The sequence below is a fragment of the Chelonoidis abingdonii genome, chromosome 3 (assembly GCF_003597395.2).
Source record: "Chelonoidis abingdonii isolate Lonesome George chromosome 3, CheloAbing_2.0, whole genome shotgun sequence".
In the NCBI taxonomy this organism is placed as follows: Eukaryota; Metazoa; Chordata; order Testudines; family Testudinidae; genus Chelonoidis; species Chelonoidis abingdonii.
In genome coordinates, this window is record NC_133771.1 from 151,361,316 (window position 1) to 151,375,977 (window position 14,662).

At 43.5% G+C, this 14,662-nt stretch overlaps 1 protein-coding gene across 1 annotated transcript in view; it reads left to right on the forward strand.

The window, feature by feature from the left end:
- Positions 1–14,662, forward strand: part of LOC116820145 (maestro heat-like repeat-containing protein family member 7) — a 47,249-nt gene that overhangs the window by 7,566 nt on the left and 25,021 nt on the right. Inside the window, exons 4-7 of the mRNA XM_032772411.2 lie at positions 4,786–4,865; positions 7,333–7,468; positions 8,489–8,578; positions 10,263–10,367. Of these exons, the coding sequence (XP_032628302.1) occupies positions 4,786–4,865; positions 7,333–7,468; positions 8,489–8,578; positions 10,263–10,367 (411 nt within the window). The remainder of the gene's footprint in view (positions 1–4,785; positions 4,866–7,332; positions 7,469–8,488; positions 8,579–10,262; positions 10,368–14,662) is intronic.

Below are 14,662 nucleotides of genomic sequence, written 5' to 3' on the forward strand. Positions count from 1 at the left end.
AAGTTACCAAGAGTGAGGCAAGATGGGGGCAAGGCAGGAGCAGGGCTAGAACAAGGCAAGAGCAAAACTGGAATAAGGTGGGAGCAATTCTGGGAACAAGCAAGTGCAGGAGCTATTGCAGCTGTGTACAAATAATTTGATCAACTGCTGAACTGTTGCTGCTGCTGGGCTTAAGAGCTGGTCTGCTGAATCTCCCAACCAATCAGCTGGTGTAACCAATCAGTCAGCCTACTACAGCCAGCTGGGCTTGTTAGGTTGCCCAGATACTGGTTTTGCTGCAGGCTCTGGTTCCAGATTGGCTCTGCTGCAGGCCCTCATTCCTGACAATACCCCACCCACACTCCCAAGAATGCCTCAGAGGGACCTCAGGGCTTGGTTTCTTGGAGTACTTCTGATGGAATTCTTACAATAGGTCTGGAGCATGGATGTTCTCTACTGGTTCCCAAACCATTTGTCTGGACTATAGTCCACAGGGTATTGGAGCATTCCCCTAATGAGTTGAGGATTTGGTCAACCACATATTCCTCCTGTCCAAAAACTGTTATGGGTGGCGGTGGTGGTTTGGAGCAATTTGGGTATGGATTCTTGGTGTAGGGCTTAAAAGGTGAGATGTGAAAGACAGGGTGGATCTTCAAGGACTCAGGTAGCTGTAACATGAGGGCAACTGTGTTCATAAGTTCTATAACCTTGAAGGGGCCCAGCTACTGATACTCTAGTTTGGCAGATGGGTGGCTCAATTTAAGGTTCTGGGCTGACAGCCACACCTTGTCCCCTATGGCCAGATTGGAGGCAGCCTGGCAGTCTTGTTCCACCTGGTGTTTATACCCTTCTTGGGTGGATTGCAAGTGTTCCTTGAGCTCCCTTTGCACCAGCTGTAGATGGGAGGCTAAATGCACAGCAGTTGGTACTGGGAAACTTATGGTCAAGGCTGGATGGATGTGGAGGTAAAAGCCATAGTTTGCAAAGAATGAACTATGTTGGGTCAATGGATGGATTGCATTGTTATATGCAAATTTGACATCACACAGCAAGGGATGTCAGTCATCACGGTGATAACGCAAAAAGCAGCAAAGATACTGCTCCAAGATTTGATTGACACTCTGTCCATTAGTTTGTGGGTGATAGGTGGATGAGGTGAGGGACTCAATGCCAAGGAGTCTGAGAAATTCCTGCCAAAATCACGAGATGAACTGGAGACCCCAGTCTGACACATTGCCCCTCAGTAACCCATGGTAACAAAAGACATTTTCCAGGAAGAGTCAAGCCATCCAACGTGTGGTAGGAACAATACAGCATGGGATGAAATGCACCATTTTATTAGGAGGTTGACAATAACCAGGATTACTAACTGTCCGTGGGAGCATGGCAGTTCTACAATGAAATCCACTGATTATAGCAGACTGAGGCTGGGGCAACCCTCAGGATCTTGATTGTGGGTTGTTGGTATGGGCATACAGCTTGCAGGACTTAATATAATTCTTGCACTAAGCTCATAGGCCTGGCCATTTTAAGCTCCTCAAGACCATATTCCAGCTCATGAATTAGCCAAAATGGCCTGCAAGTAGTGAACTGCAGCATAGTTTTAATACCTGAAGCTGAGGTTGTCCTCCTGGAATGTAAACACAATCCAAGTGAGTGATAGAGGAGGCCATTTGGTAGTCAGAACTAGGAATATGGTTGGCTAATTGCATCATTCAGATTCTGATGGATCTGGGTTGCAAAAGGGTTGCTGGGGAGCAAGGAGTGGATGGAGGATGTCAGATTGCTATAAATCATCCTGTTGACAAAGTTGGACACCTTGAGGATGGTGGCAGAGGGCTCTTCTTCAGGTTTATGATATTCGTCTTTGTGGAATAGGGCATCTGCCTTCCTGTTTCTTGTCCCTGGGTGATAGGTTACTACAAAGTTGAAGCAAGCAAAGAAGAGGGACCAGCAGTTCTAAGTGTTTGTTAAGACATCTAGCAGTCCATAGGTACTCCAGATTCTTGTGGTCCATCAGGACTTGGACCAGGGATGAGGCAGTGCCATTCCTCAGAAACCACCCTGATCCCTACGTCCCTTTCCCAAATATATTTTTTGTATGTTGGGGTTAGCTTCCAAGAATAAAAGGCACAGGAATGGAGATGTTTGTGGGGCCCCAAATGGTGAGATAATATTGCACATATGGCAAAGTGTGAGGCACTGGGCTCAATTGTAAATAGTTTAGTGGGATCTTCATGAATCCGGATGAGTGCTGAGGTGAATTCCCTCTTCAGTCAAAGGCCAATTAAGCCTCTGCAGACCAGACCAATCTGATCCCCTTTTGCAGGAGTGCCATTATGGGTGCAACCAGGTTAGAGAATCCATTAATAAATTGCTTGTAGAAATTAGAAAACCCAAGGAATCACTGAACCTGGCATATGTCCTTGGGTGCAGCCTAGTCAGATATTTCCACCATCTTATGCAGGTCTATGGTGAGTTCCTTGGGCAAGACAGTTTATCCCAAGAATTCCACTCAGACATCAGAACTCTGCTGCATATTTAGTAACTCGCTGGCATCCCTGCCACAACATTTGAAACATGGCTTCAGCCACACATTTGCTCTAACGAAGTCTTCAAATTGTCCCAGAAGTGGGCTTCATTATTTTTTTTCAGGAGCAGAGATGCCCAAGCCAGGGCCTCCCCAATAAGCAAGCGAGTAACCCACTCTGATTTGGTCAGTGGGGTATAGCTGTGGGCGTAGCAGAAATAGGAGCCAACACTGATTTAGGAACCCACAACATGTGACATGATTACAATTGAACTTGTCAGGCAGGGGAGCTTGGGCTCATTGGGAGCTGGGGTTGGAGATGAAGGTGAGAGAGAGATTGGCCTTTCTAGACTCCATACACACTGCATCAGCCATAGATTCTGTATTGTTTGTGTAGGGGCTACTCAAACTTGTCAGTGACCAAGACATGCGCAGTTGTGCCACCTGGTTAGAGCAGGAGTTAGGCCTAGTACTTAGAGCAAGAGTCGGTTGCCAGGAATTGGAGCCCAGGGTCAGAACCAGAGGCAGAGGCTAGATGCCAGAACCAGAGGTCAGAGCCAAAGTCACAGGTCCTGATTTGGAGCCGAGGGTCAGAATCTGACTACCTGGAGTGGGGTATGGTGGGGTCCAAGGCTGGAACAAGGCAGGCAGAGTAGCTATCACAGCCTTGGGCAAATGCTTTGAGCACCTGCTGAACTGCTGCAGGGCTTAAGAAGACAGTCTGCAGGCCCTTCCAACTAATCAGGCAGTGTAGCCAAACAAGCTGGCCAGTAGTACTTGTTCAGTAAGGTTGTCTGGAGCCTGGCTCTGCCATAGGCCCTGATTCCTGACAAGCAGTCAGAGGCAACATTAAATGTATGGGAATGCAAGGGGACACTGGAGGAAGCCCTTGGGCAGAGGTAACATAGAGCGGCTGGCTGGGAGCCCTAGCCATGGGCCAAAGACCTGGGATATGACAGAAGAAATAATGAGGAGAGAAACCACCCAGTAAGAAGCAGCATGAAATGGCCAGGAGGTTGGGAGCCTGGAGGAAACCCCTAGCTGAGGCAACAAGAAATGACTGGGTGGGCAGAGAGCCACAGGAAGAATCTAGCTCAGGGGCAGCAGGTGAGGAAAGAACACTTACTCTCTCACCAAAATTTCAAATACACCCTTCCCCACTGCCACTTCCCCTCGTGTCTCACTGGTTGGTGGGCGGGGGGAGGTTTTCTCAATACCAAGCAGTTTTAGACTTAGCAGGATCTGGGGAAAAAATACACAATCTTTGGGTCCATGAGGCCCAGCACATAGTCAGCTCTGCCTTTCCGCACATTCTCCATGTGTGGAGCAGAAGAGAAAAACAAGCATGCACAGAATTCAAACTTTCTACCTCCCTTAGAATATGTCTACACTGCAATTAGACGCCCATGGCTGGCCTGTGCCAGCTGACTCAGTCTGGCAGGACTCAGGCTCAGGAATTGTTTAATTGCAGTGTAGATGTTCGGGCTCAGGCTGCAGCCTGAGCTCTGAGATCCTCCCACCTTGCAGGGTGCTAGAGTCCAGGCTGCAGGCAAATCCAGAATGTTTACCCTGCCATTAAACAGCCCCTGAGCCCAAGCCAGCTGGATGGGACAGCCACAGGTTTTTAACTGCAGTGTAGACCTACACTCAGTGACCACAGTTTCCATGGCCTGTCAGAACTAGCCCTGCCTGCTGTTATTGGAGTCTTTCCCCAATTTACAGTCACTCACGTCTTGAATGAATGCCCAGCACCCACCGAGAGCTCCTTTCAGCATTTAAACACATGCGCAATGCATACCCCTAGCACTCCGAGATACCGATCAACAACCACCAACACTGCTTTTAGCCATTCACTGCTCTCGATACTGAACTTGTCATGGCACCTGTGTGCCTTTAGCAGCCCCACCCAGGACCTTTCATAGCTGTCTACCTGTTCATTGTGGTGATATTGACTGAGCCAGTTTAAAAAGGTTTTTATGGCACGTGGGAAATGATATATCAGGGTTTGACTAGATTTCCTCCTTTAAAAAATACTTGATATTATTTTAGTCACATCATCTTCTATAGTCAGAAATTCTTCTTACAATTGAGATCTGGATAGCCCCTGAGATTAAATAGCCCCTCTGTCTCTCTCTGGAGTTAGTACTGATTGATGCTGCAGAATTTTATAATATCCCATACATGGGTCCTTCGGGAGCAGTGGAAATAAGGATGGAGGGTTGGTGGGTAAAGCTGGAGCTCAGTTGCTGTTGTTTTGTCTCCTCTTTGATTTACAGAAGCTGATTGAAGAAGAGTCAGTGAACTTGCTGTCTAATCCTGTGCGCCAGCAGGCCATGATTGTTGTCACGAACCTGAGGTATTGTGAAAGTTCAACCAGCCTTCCATTAGATTTCAGTCTTGAGTCACTGCTCCATACTACACCCAGGAATATTGGCTCCTGTGTCATGTCCTGTTTGCTAATTTGTTATCTGGAAGAAGCAGGAATATTAGCACTTTTTTTGCTTGCCTATTTCACTTTATGCTCTAGTGATCCTGAATCCAAGCCCCTCTTAGGGTGAAGAACTTCTCTGTGAGGAACTAAAAAAAAAAAAAGCTTATAGTACAGCAGGTTTCCCTGTGGGTTTGGGTCAAAGTTTCAGTAATTTATTGCAGCATTTCTGAAACAGATGGTGTGATGTATGTGGCTAGCAGTGCCTGACTGCATAGTTGAGGAGAGATCAGTAATAAAGACCACACCACAAACATTCTGTTTCTTCAGATTCTGGTCTCCTTTTTCCTGTTTAAAGGCCTGAGTGCAGGTTACAAAGTGCAGGAGCTGCAGAGAGACATTTGCCCAGACTAAAGATAAGAGTATGAGTCAAATTGTGTCTGGCCCCTTTCAAGTTGTGTAAGAGCCTTCTCCCCTTCCCTTGTGCTCACTTGCACATGGGCCAGCCACAGTCACAGCAGACTCTTACTCCCTAGTACTGCTGGGAGCACAAATCACCCCAAAGAGGGCAGAGAGGAAGCTAAAGACCATGGTAGGATCATGTTCTGCACTGATGAGGAGGTTTAGCAACAGACATGGTCACTGTGCACTCCAGATGTCCAGGAAGCCTTATGCCAATCCCCAGTGTAATGGGTATATCAGGACATAGAGAAGGTATGGCCAGAGTGCACTGTGCTCCAACTATCCTCAGATGACAGACAACTCCTCAAGCTACTCTAACCTCTGGGGCCAGGGCCAGGCAGAGAATTAGGGAGATAACCAGCTCTCTGATGGCCACCATCTGTACTACTCTGAGTTGAAACTCCACACCATAGACAGTCTTCACAAAGTTTGCCATGAAGTTGAAACAAACTCTTTTTATAGATGCATAGAATCCTGGGTAATAAGCTTCAGGGGACAAATTAGTCATTCACAAAATGTCGTGAGAAATTGCTTCAACTCTCTGATTATTAATTAACCAGCTGAAACTTAACGTGCTGCTCACCTATACAGCATACTGCATATGTTGCATTAATTTGGTTGTTAGCCTGTTAAAAGTATGCTCACAGAATATTTCAGTCTTTCAACAAAGAACTGTTGAAATAATTTTGATGCCAAATACGATTTTGTTAAATATGGTGGTCAGTTTGGCAGAGGAGAAAGGATATGAAGAATTTTAAATAAAAGTACATTCCAGGGCTAAGATATTACTAGCACTGAAAGCTTAAGGCAAATACTTTAAAAGCATTAGTTTACATTCTGTTTAATATCTACCAGCTGTAACCCATGAAACTGTCATAACTGTATAACAGTATTGGAGCTAGCAGAGGGTGATATAATTACCATGCACTTGAGCAAGCTTACACATGCCATGTAGTTTAGGGAAGTGGTGCGTACTTAAGCTGGGCAGAATTCAATTTTTATTTTTTATAATTTTGACAGATAATGAAGTTTATTTTAGGTACTTTTTTATTTTTATGAATTTAAATTTTCACAGTTCTGGAAAATCGTGGGGAATTGGACAATAATTATTTAATGACAGTAGATGTCGATTTATAACACTTAAGACAAATTATCAACATCACATGTCAAAATATACAAAGAATATATCCAAATCAAACTCTTAAGTTCTCAAGCAGCATTTTTCTTTCTTTGCCTATCAGTACATTTTTATGATTATCAGTGGAAATATTTGTGTATTGGTATGGTGAAATTGACATTCATTGGCATTTACCAATAAAAATCTAATCCTTCCAAGCCTATAAAGGCTATACAACATACACATTGTGGAGTGACAGGCAAACACATAAACACAGCATGCTATATGTGCAAAGGAAGGCACTACAGTATTGTGTCCACTAGATGGTGCCGCTATAATTTCTGACTAAAGCAATGGAAGCCTTGTGGTTTATAAAATTAATATTTTAAATGTCAATAAAAACTTCAGAGTTCAAACATAGTTTGTTCCTAGTTTATACCAATATTTACCCATAAGAAATATTTCTTGACAACCAGAGCTAGCTTACTGCATGCTTTATGAACTCCGAACTAAAGAAAGTGAGGAAAAGCTAATTTTCCTATCTTTGGTCTATGAATTTATCCCTAAGTAGGACACTTATTAAAATAGGTTTTGGTGCATTATATTAGAGCAGTTATCTCTGTGCCAAAACACACACACACACACACACACACACACACACACACACACACTCTTACTTCTATTGCTTACTGTGGTCAGAACAAACACCCCATTATGTTTGGGGGTGTTTAAAGAATAATGGATGATATATTTTTTCTTACCTTGGATTCCAGACATTGTCATGACTCTATTAAGGGGGCTTCTCTCTTTTGTCAGAAAGCTGAAGCCACCACTAAAGTCTGAGAAGAAAGCTGTTCTACTCCGGGCATGCTACAAAAGTGTCTTTTCTCTGCCTCCAATAGAGATCATGTTAGCAGATGCATGTGATAATATACAATGCCAACACCCAGAGGTAATCTGTCCTATAAAAAAATATAGTCACAAGAGAAGCCCCATGTGTCTTTACTTCAGTAGTCCTCCAGGGGATGATGACATATTGGGCCTAATAAGATAGTTTCCTTCTGAGATCTAGAGAAAAAATGTTGATGACATAATTTCATGTTTAAATGGTGAGTTCTTTTTCTCACTTTGTGACTTGGTGCATATGTAGCCCAGTGTGTATGTAGCAATTTAGCTGTTATTCATCTGGCTTTGTATCAGAATCTCTGCTAAGAATGGCAAACTTATTTCACTTCTTGTTCTTAGAAGGAATTTAAGGCAGGTTGCCAGAAAATAATATCAGAGGGGTAGCCGTGTGAGTCTGGATCTCTAAAAAGCGACAAAGGTATAAATATGCAGGCAAAAATCAGTCTAGAGATAATGAGGTCAGTACAATCAGGGAGGATGAGGCCCTCTTCTAGCAGTTGAGGTGTGAACACTAAGGGAGGAGAAACTGCTTTTGTAGTTGGCTAGCCATTCACTGGCCAATCCTCCCTGATTGAACTAACCTCATTATCTCTAGACTGATTCTTGCCTGCATATTTATACCTGCCTCTGGAAATTTCCACTACATGCATTTGACAAAGTGGGTATTCACCCACGAAAGCTTATGCTCCAATACGTCTGTTAGTCTATAAGGTGCCATAGGACTCTTTGTCCCTTTAAAGAAAATAATAGTGAGTACATATATCTGAAGCAGAGAAATAATTATTCCTATTTATCAGATCAGAAAACTTTCCCTATGTATCGTAGATGCTTATATGGGCCCCCATTACCAGGTGTCTGAGCACCACACAATTTTTAATGTATTTATCCTCACAACACCCCTGTAAGGTAGGGAAATGCTATTATCCCTATTTTACAGATAGGGAACTGAGGCATAGAGAGACTAAGGAACTCATCCTATCTCTCTAAAGAAGTATTTCTACACCTCTCGTTGCCTGTAGAATGTCAGATTGTATGACACTGACTATTGTACTGCCTCTTCTTCTAGTCTCTGTACAAGGAAACTATAGATGCCTTGAGAGGAATGCTTGAGGGTTTGGTATTTGAATGTCCTGTGGAGGCCCAGAAGATTTTGGAGGTAAGCAGTAGAGGGGCATCCAAGAGAGGAAAAGAGAGTTATAGAGGAGAGATTAAACAATCAAGGTTCGACTGTACCCTCTGAGTTCAGGGCTGAATTAAGACAATCTGAGGCTCTAGGCACACCACAACATGGGAGCTCTGTGCCCCAGCATTTTGACCCTATCCCCCCATCAAAGGGAGTGGCAGTGGCAGGGAGCTCCCTCTTCTCTCCCAAAGAGGTAGGGACAGTCATATGGGACCCCTGTGACCCTTGGGATCAGCACCAGAGCCCTAGTACGCTGGAGAGAAGCGTGGGTGGAAGGGGGCTCTTAATTCCAGAGAGACAGGGATGGCAGTAAAGGGCCTTCCCAGTACTTAACCCAGCAGCCAGAGTATATCTGGTTAGGTGGGTGGTCTGGGCCCACTCTTCTCTTTCTGCCATACATAGAGTACTTTACTGGGCTGTTTTGGCAGGATGGTTTGTATTCCCTTGGAGTCTATACCCCATTGAGATGCATGGAGCAGTTCATACCTCTGAGAGCTGTTGTTTCAGGCTCTTTGCAGACGCAGGCGGGAATCTCTACAACACTATGGTCAGATCATGTTTTCAAACTTTTCTTAACAATCATGAAAGCTGAGCTTGTGCCCTCATGAGACAACTCCAAGAGCTGGGGTCCTGGGCACAAGCCTATAGGTCCAATTTTTTAACTAGTTAAGCATTTCATTTTCAGAAGTGATTTAGGCATTTAGGAGACCAATGAAATTTTGGCTCCTATGTGCCTAAATCCCTTTTGATACATAGGCTCCTAAATCAGTTACTCATTGCAATGTTGCATGCAGCGATGCTTAAATACCTTTAAAAATCTGGGCCATAATATTTATGCCTTAATTAGCCCTCCCATACTCTTCTCTTTTCAGAGATTATATGTTAGAGAGATTATAATACTGCAGGGCGCAGGCGTGCTAGAACAATTTGTATCGTGGAGGTGCTGAAAGCCATTGAACCAAACTGTAAACCCTGTATATATTGGAAACCATTTCAAGCCAGGGGGTGCAGCAGCACCCCAAGCACCCCTAGTTCTGGCATCTATGTCAGGGTGTTAGAACAATCTAATGTATGTAAAAGAAATGTCAACACTTTTATAACAACTGAGAAATATACTTCCCTCCTCTTCCCTCTCTGAAGTGCTTTCCCCCAGATCTTGACTTGTAGGCAGGAGAGACATCCCTCCCCCCGCAAATCTCACTTTCCCTAGAAAAATTGGGCAGGATAAGCCTCCTATGTGGTGTTACCCTCATTTCCAGAGATAAAAATAGACTTCATTTTATACCCTATCAAATTCTGAATCCACTGACTAAGATTCAGAGCGAAGGAAGGAGTCACTCTTTGGCAGAGCAGATTATTATGCCAGTCTTCCTTCTCAGTGGAACTATTATGGGATGAATTTCTGGAAAACACAGAAGAGAACCCTTTTTCAAAAAACCCATAAACTTTATTTACATATAGAGGAGAATGCTACATTTTTTATCTGACCTACCATTAGACAAAGGACCCACTACACCCTCAGCTGGTGTAAATCAGAGTAGTTTCTCTGAAGTCAGCGATGCTACTCCGAGTTTACAACAGCTACTGGTAGATTTGGGCCACAATCTTTTAGGAGTTTACTGTTTTTGTGAGCAGTGATCTTCATTTTTTCCTACAGCACCTCGAGCCCTGGCTAATCTCCAGAAAGGATCATGAGCGGGAACGAGCAATGTGGTGCAGTGCCCGGATCCTAAGATGTGTGGCCAAGCTTCCCAATTTTGACGTGAGTAACCCTTCACCTGTACTGACCTGACTCAATAAAGAACATACACTTCAACACACACACTTGCCCAAATAAGCAGCCTACTACTCCAGAACAAACAAACAAAATGTAGGACCTGATACTGCATCCATTGAAGTCAGTAGGAGATTTGCCAGTGATTTCAGTGGACTCAAGCTATGACAGATCTTATTTTTCTGATAAATTACCCTGAAATCTTTACAGGCACTTTGTCTGCTCAAACTTCTCCTTGGAGAAGTTATTCACTTCAATCCATTCCCCAAAGTGATGTCAATGTAAAGTTAATGCAAACAGCACTGGTCTTTCAAAACTTCTCAGGGCAAGAAAAGAGTTATTTCCTCTCCTGTTCAGGCTGTTTTTTGTTGAATCTTTTTTGTCTTGAAATAATATTTATTGCAGTTGTACCACCAGCTTTACAATGGAATTTAATCACCCACAAAGCTGGTTGTTGCCTTGTATAATCCTACCCCAAAATATATTGGTATTCCTTAAGTGTACTGAATGGTGCTGCAGTAACAAGAAGTACATATCAATGGTTTTAAATGTTTCTAAATTGCTAAACAAAAAACTTCACTATATAGGTAACATTATAAGTATCATTTAATTAACTATAACATCATAGTTATATGAAATGTTTGAGACAAGTTTCTGTAAACAACTTTAAATATGGCCCAGTTAAATAACACCCATCTCTGTCTACCCACAACCCCCGCACGTCACTCCAAAATATATCTCTACATTCCTAGTGGTAACCATAAAATCTCATCTCATATTCTGTGTATAATAAAGATGGATCTGAGCTGAAAAATTTGAATCTGAACTTTCCCAAAGTTTACAGAGTGGTGGGTTTTGGTTTGGGTCCATGTGTAGTAATCAACAGCCTAGAAGCCAGTTATATCCAGAGAGTCAGTGCAGCTTCCATCTGGTAGATCCACTATTGACATGGTTGTCTCATTAAGGTAATTACAATAAAAGTGTCAAGAACAAGAAAAACCTCTCTTTGAATTTCATCGATCTTACAAAGGATTTTAACCTGGTCAGAAGAAAGGGCCACTTCCAACTATTAGAGATATTGGTTGCCCCCCGATCCTCCTCAGTCTTTTTCAGTACTTCCATGATGGCATGAAGGCTGAAGTCCAGTGTGATGGTGATCAATCTGACAGTTTTTTTGAAAGCTGCTGGGGTATCAAACTGGGAGGTGTTTTGGCACCTGGTATATTCCCCTCTCTGCTGCTTTGTCACGTTTTCTCATCTAGCACCAAAGGTGTAGGTTTTCATGCAAAATTAGATGGAAAACTCACAACACTGCATATCTAAGAGGAAAAAGCAAAGTCAGACATCTGCTGCTAAGAGAACTTCTTTTCACTGATGATGCAGTTCTTGTCACGCACAGTGAAGAGTAGCTCCATCAACTTTCCAAAAACTTTGTGATAGGTCGCAAGGAGTTTGGACTAAGCATCAGTCTAAAGAAGACAATGATTATGGCACAAGATGTGTTGAAAACATGATCCACTTGAACTTCTAATAGTGGTACCTAGCTTGAAGTTGTGCGCAAGTTTTGCTCTCTAGAATCAAATTGTACTGGATAACTTCTCTCTAGATGGTGAACTTAATGCTCACATCTGAAAGGCAGACACCACATTCAGCCTACTAACCAGGCGTGGGTGACAGGAAACCGACACCGAATGCCAAGATACAGGTTTCCATATGTGCATTCTGAGCATGCTGCTGTATGATGGCAAGACCTGGACCAGCCACAGCAGGCATGAGAGAAGGCTAAATACCTCCCATGTGTGCTGTCTTCACCATATTCTAAATATCAAGTGGGAAACCAAAGTTCCTGACGCTGAAGTACTTTAGAAAAATAAATTACCAAGTCTAATCCCTATACACAGATATCTCTATGGGTTTGGTCATCTGCACCAGATGGATGACGGATGTATTCCAAAGGACTGCCTGTATAAGGAACCTCTGGATGCTCAAAGGCCACTAGACCAGCCTAGGCTCAGGTTCAAAAGTGTTTGCAAAAGGGACTAGAAAATTTTCAACGTCAACATCAGAAGCTGGGAAGATGCAGCTAGCAACAGACTAGTAGTGCGCTGGCTTCATTTTCTAGCCCTACGCTTTACACTTGCATTGTCTGTGGCAAGGACTGTTGCTTGAGAATCGGACTTTTTAGCCACTCGCGATGCTGCTGCATGACACATAGCAACATAACTGCTTTAACACTTACGCTATCATCTTTCAATATGGATGGTTGCCATTCATAAACCAAGTACTACAAACCTCATATCAGCTTGGCCATTTTTTAGTTCACCTAACCATTCATGGAGAAACACACCAACATCTCTCACCTATATACAGTAAAGAAACCTCCTTCTTGATCTTCCATTCCACTGTGAACCTGAGAACCCAATTTTCTTAATTCACCTTCAACATATAGAGTAGAAATCCTCTTCAGTATACCTTCTCCATCCTCCCCACATGGCTCCATCTAAAAACAGGCCTGATATAGACTTTGACCCTGTGCATGCTACACAGATTCTCTAAAGTTACCAGAGAGCCACAATCATTGAGGCACCCATGTAGAATATATTATATTTTCAGTGATGGGAACAGTTTCTAAAGTTATTGGTCCCTTGTACTATGCCAGTTGTGCAAAGGGGGTTTAAGCTTTCCTAAGTGGGCAGCTGGAGATTCCTCTGGCATGAGGGAATTCAGGAGAGATGTCAGGCTCTTAGAGCTGGCTTTAAGCCACTCCCTCACAGTGCTGTTTTATGCCCCAGCAAAAGCGACATGGAAGGAGCTTTCTATGCTCCATCAATCCCCACTGGTGTAAGAGCCCCACTTAGAGGAATATTGAGGCTGTTCAGAGTTGTGCTGGGGACCAACCCAATGCCTAGAATTCTTGCGTATCAATTGGGAAGGAGAAAAAACACCCTTTGCTCTTCCCCTCAGATGTGCGAAGTAGTACTCTAGTGCACCTGTGGGTCTGGCCCATTGTCATCATAGGCAGTGCTTCTAATACACCTGTACCACCATTAGGTGGGTGGTGAGTACCAGATTTAGGTCACAGTGAAGACTGTGTGAAGAACCTTAACTTCAAATATTCAGGCTTTCAAACCATTTTATTTTTAACTACAATATGCTAATTTGAGACTATAACTGAAGCAACATATTCTGTTAGGAGGGAAATGCTTAAAACACAAAATAAACATTATTCAGAATTCATTCTTATTAAATAAAAACAATACATCTCTAACTAACCCTACGACAGGACCACCCCAGCCTCTGGGCCTGAATCCAGTCTCATGCAGTGTACGTTAAGAGGGAGAGCACTGAAATCACCTGTGTCGCATTAGTGAGATGTGTCAAATCACCCACAGGCTCTTCAGAAACAAACTGGGAAAGCTTCAAGGCTCACACTGCATTCTTAGAGCTTGCCTAAACTGGCCTCTTCTCTCTGAAATTTCCACTTTGCTAACACTAGTGCAGTTCCCCCAACATGTAAAATTGTATGTAGCCAAAATAATAGCGTTTTGGCCCTTGTTTGCCCAGGTATAAATGACGAAACACAAGGTGCAGGGAAGCAGAGAATCAGGCCCTTTACCTTTTTGTTGTTGATGACTCTTTGTTATTGGATATCCTGTTTAATTATGGGGCTTTTGTTGGCATATTTAAATACCATAAACATTTTCAGTGTTTAAAGATACACTTATAAAATCTGGGTAACCCTTCTGCCCCTCTGAGTTGGCAGCAACAAGGGCCAGGTTCAGTATCCAGGGGTTCCGTTTCAATAACACAATGCATAACCGGCTCGAGCCCCCACCCAGTGACCTGGGACACTTACATACCACACCCCCCTGGGCACCTCTAAGAGGCAATACTTCCCCTCTCACAAGCACAGAGGTTGGATGTGTATGCAAAAATCCTTTAATAAAGGGAAGGATCAATCGGTTTATCCCAATTGAGAAACACCACAAACAGGATAACACAAACCATAAACAAAAACCCACCTCCAAGTACGTTTGGCAATGCCTTTTCGTCCTTAGAGGTCTATAAGTCCATCACCCAAAGGTCCAACAAAAAAAAAACCCCAAAGGTTTTTTTTCTGATCAGTTGCCACCCCAGAATTCAAGCAGTTATTCTGCGTAGTTTACCCCCCACTCCCAGCCTGGGTGGAATATGGGTGGGAGGAGTCACACCACAGGGTGTCTAAGGCGGCACCCTTTCACGTGGGCCAGGTGCCAACTGCTCTTGCCCTCCGCAGGTTCTGC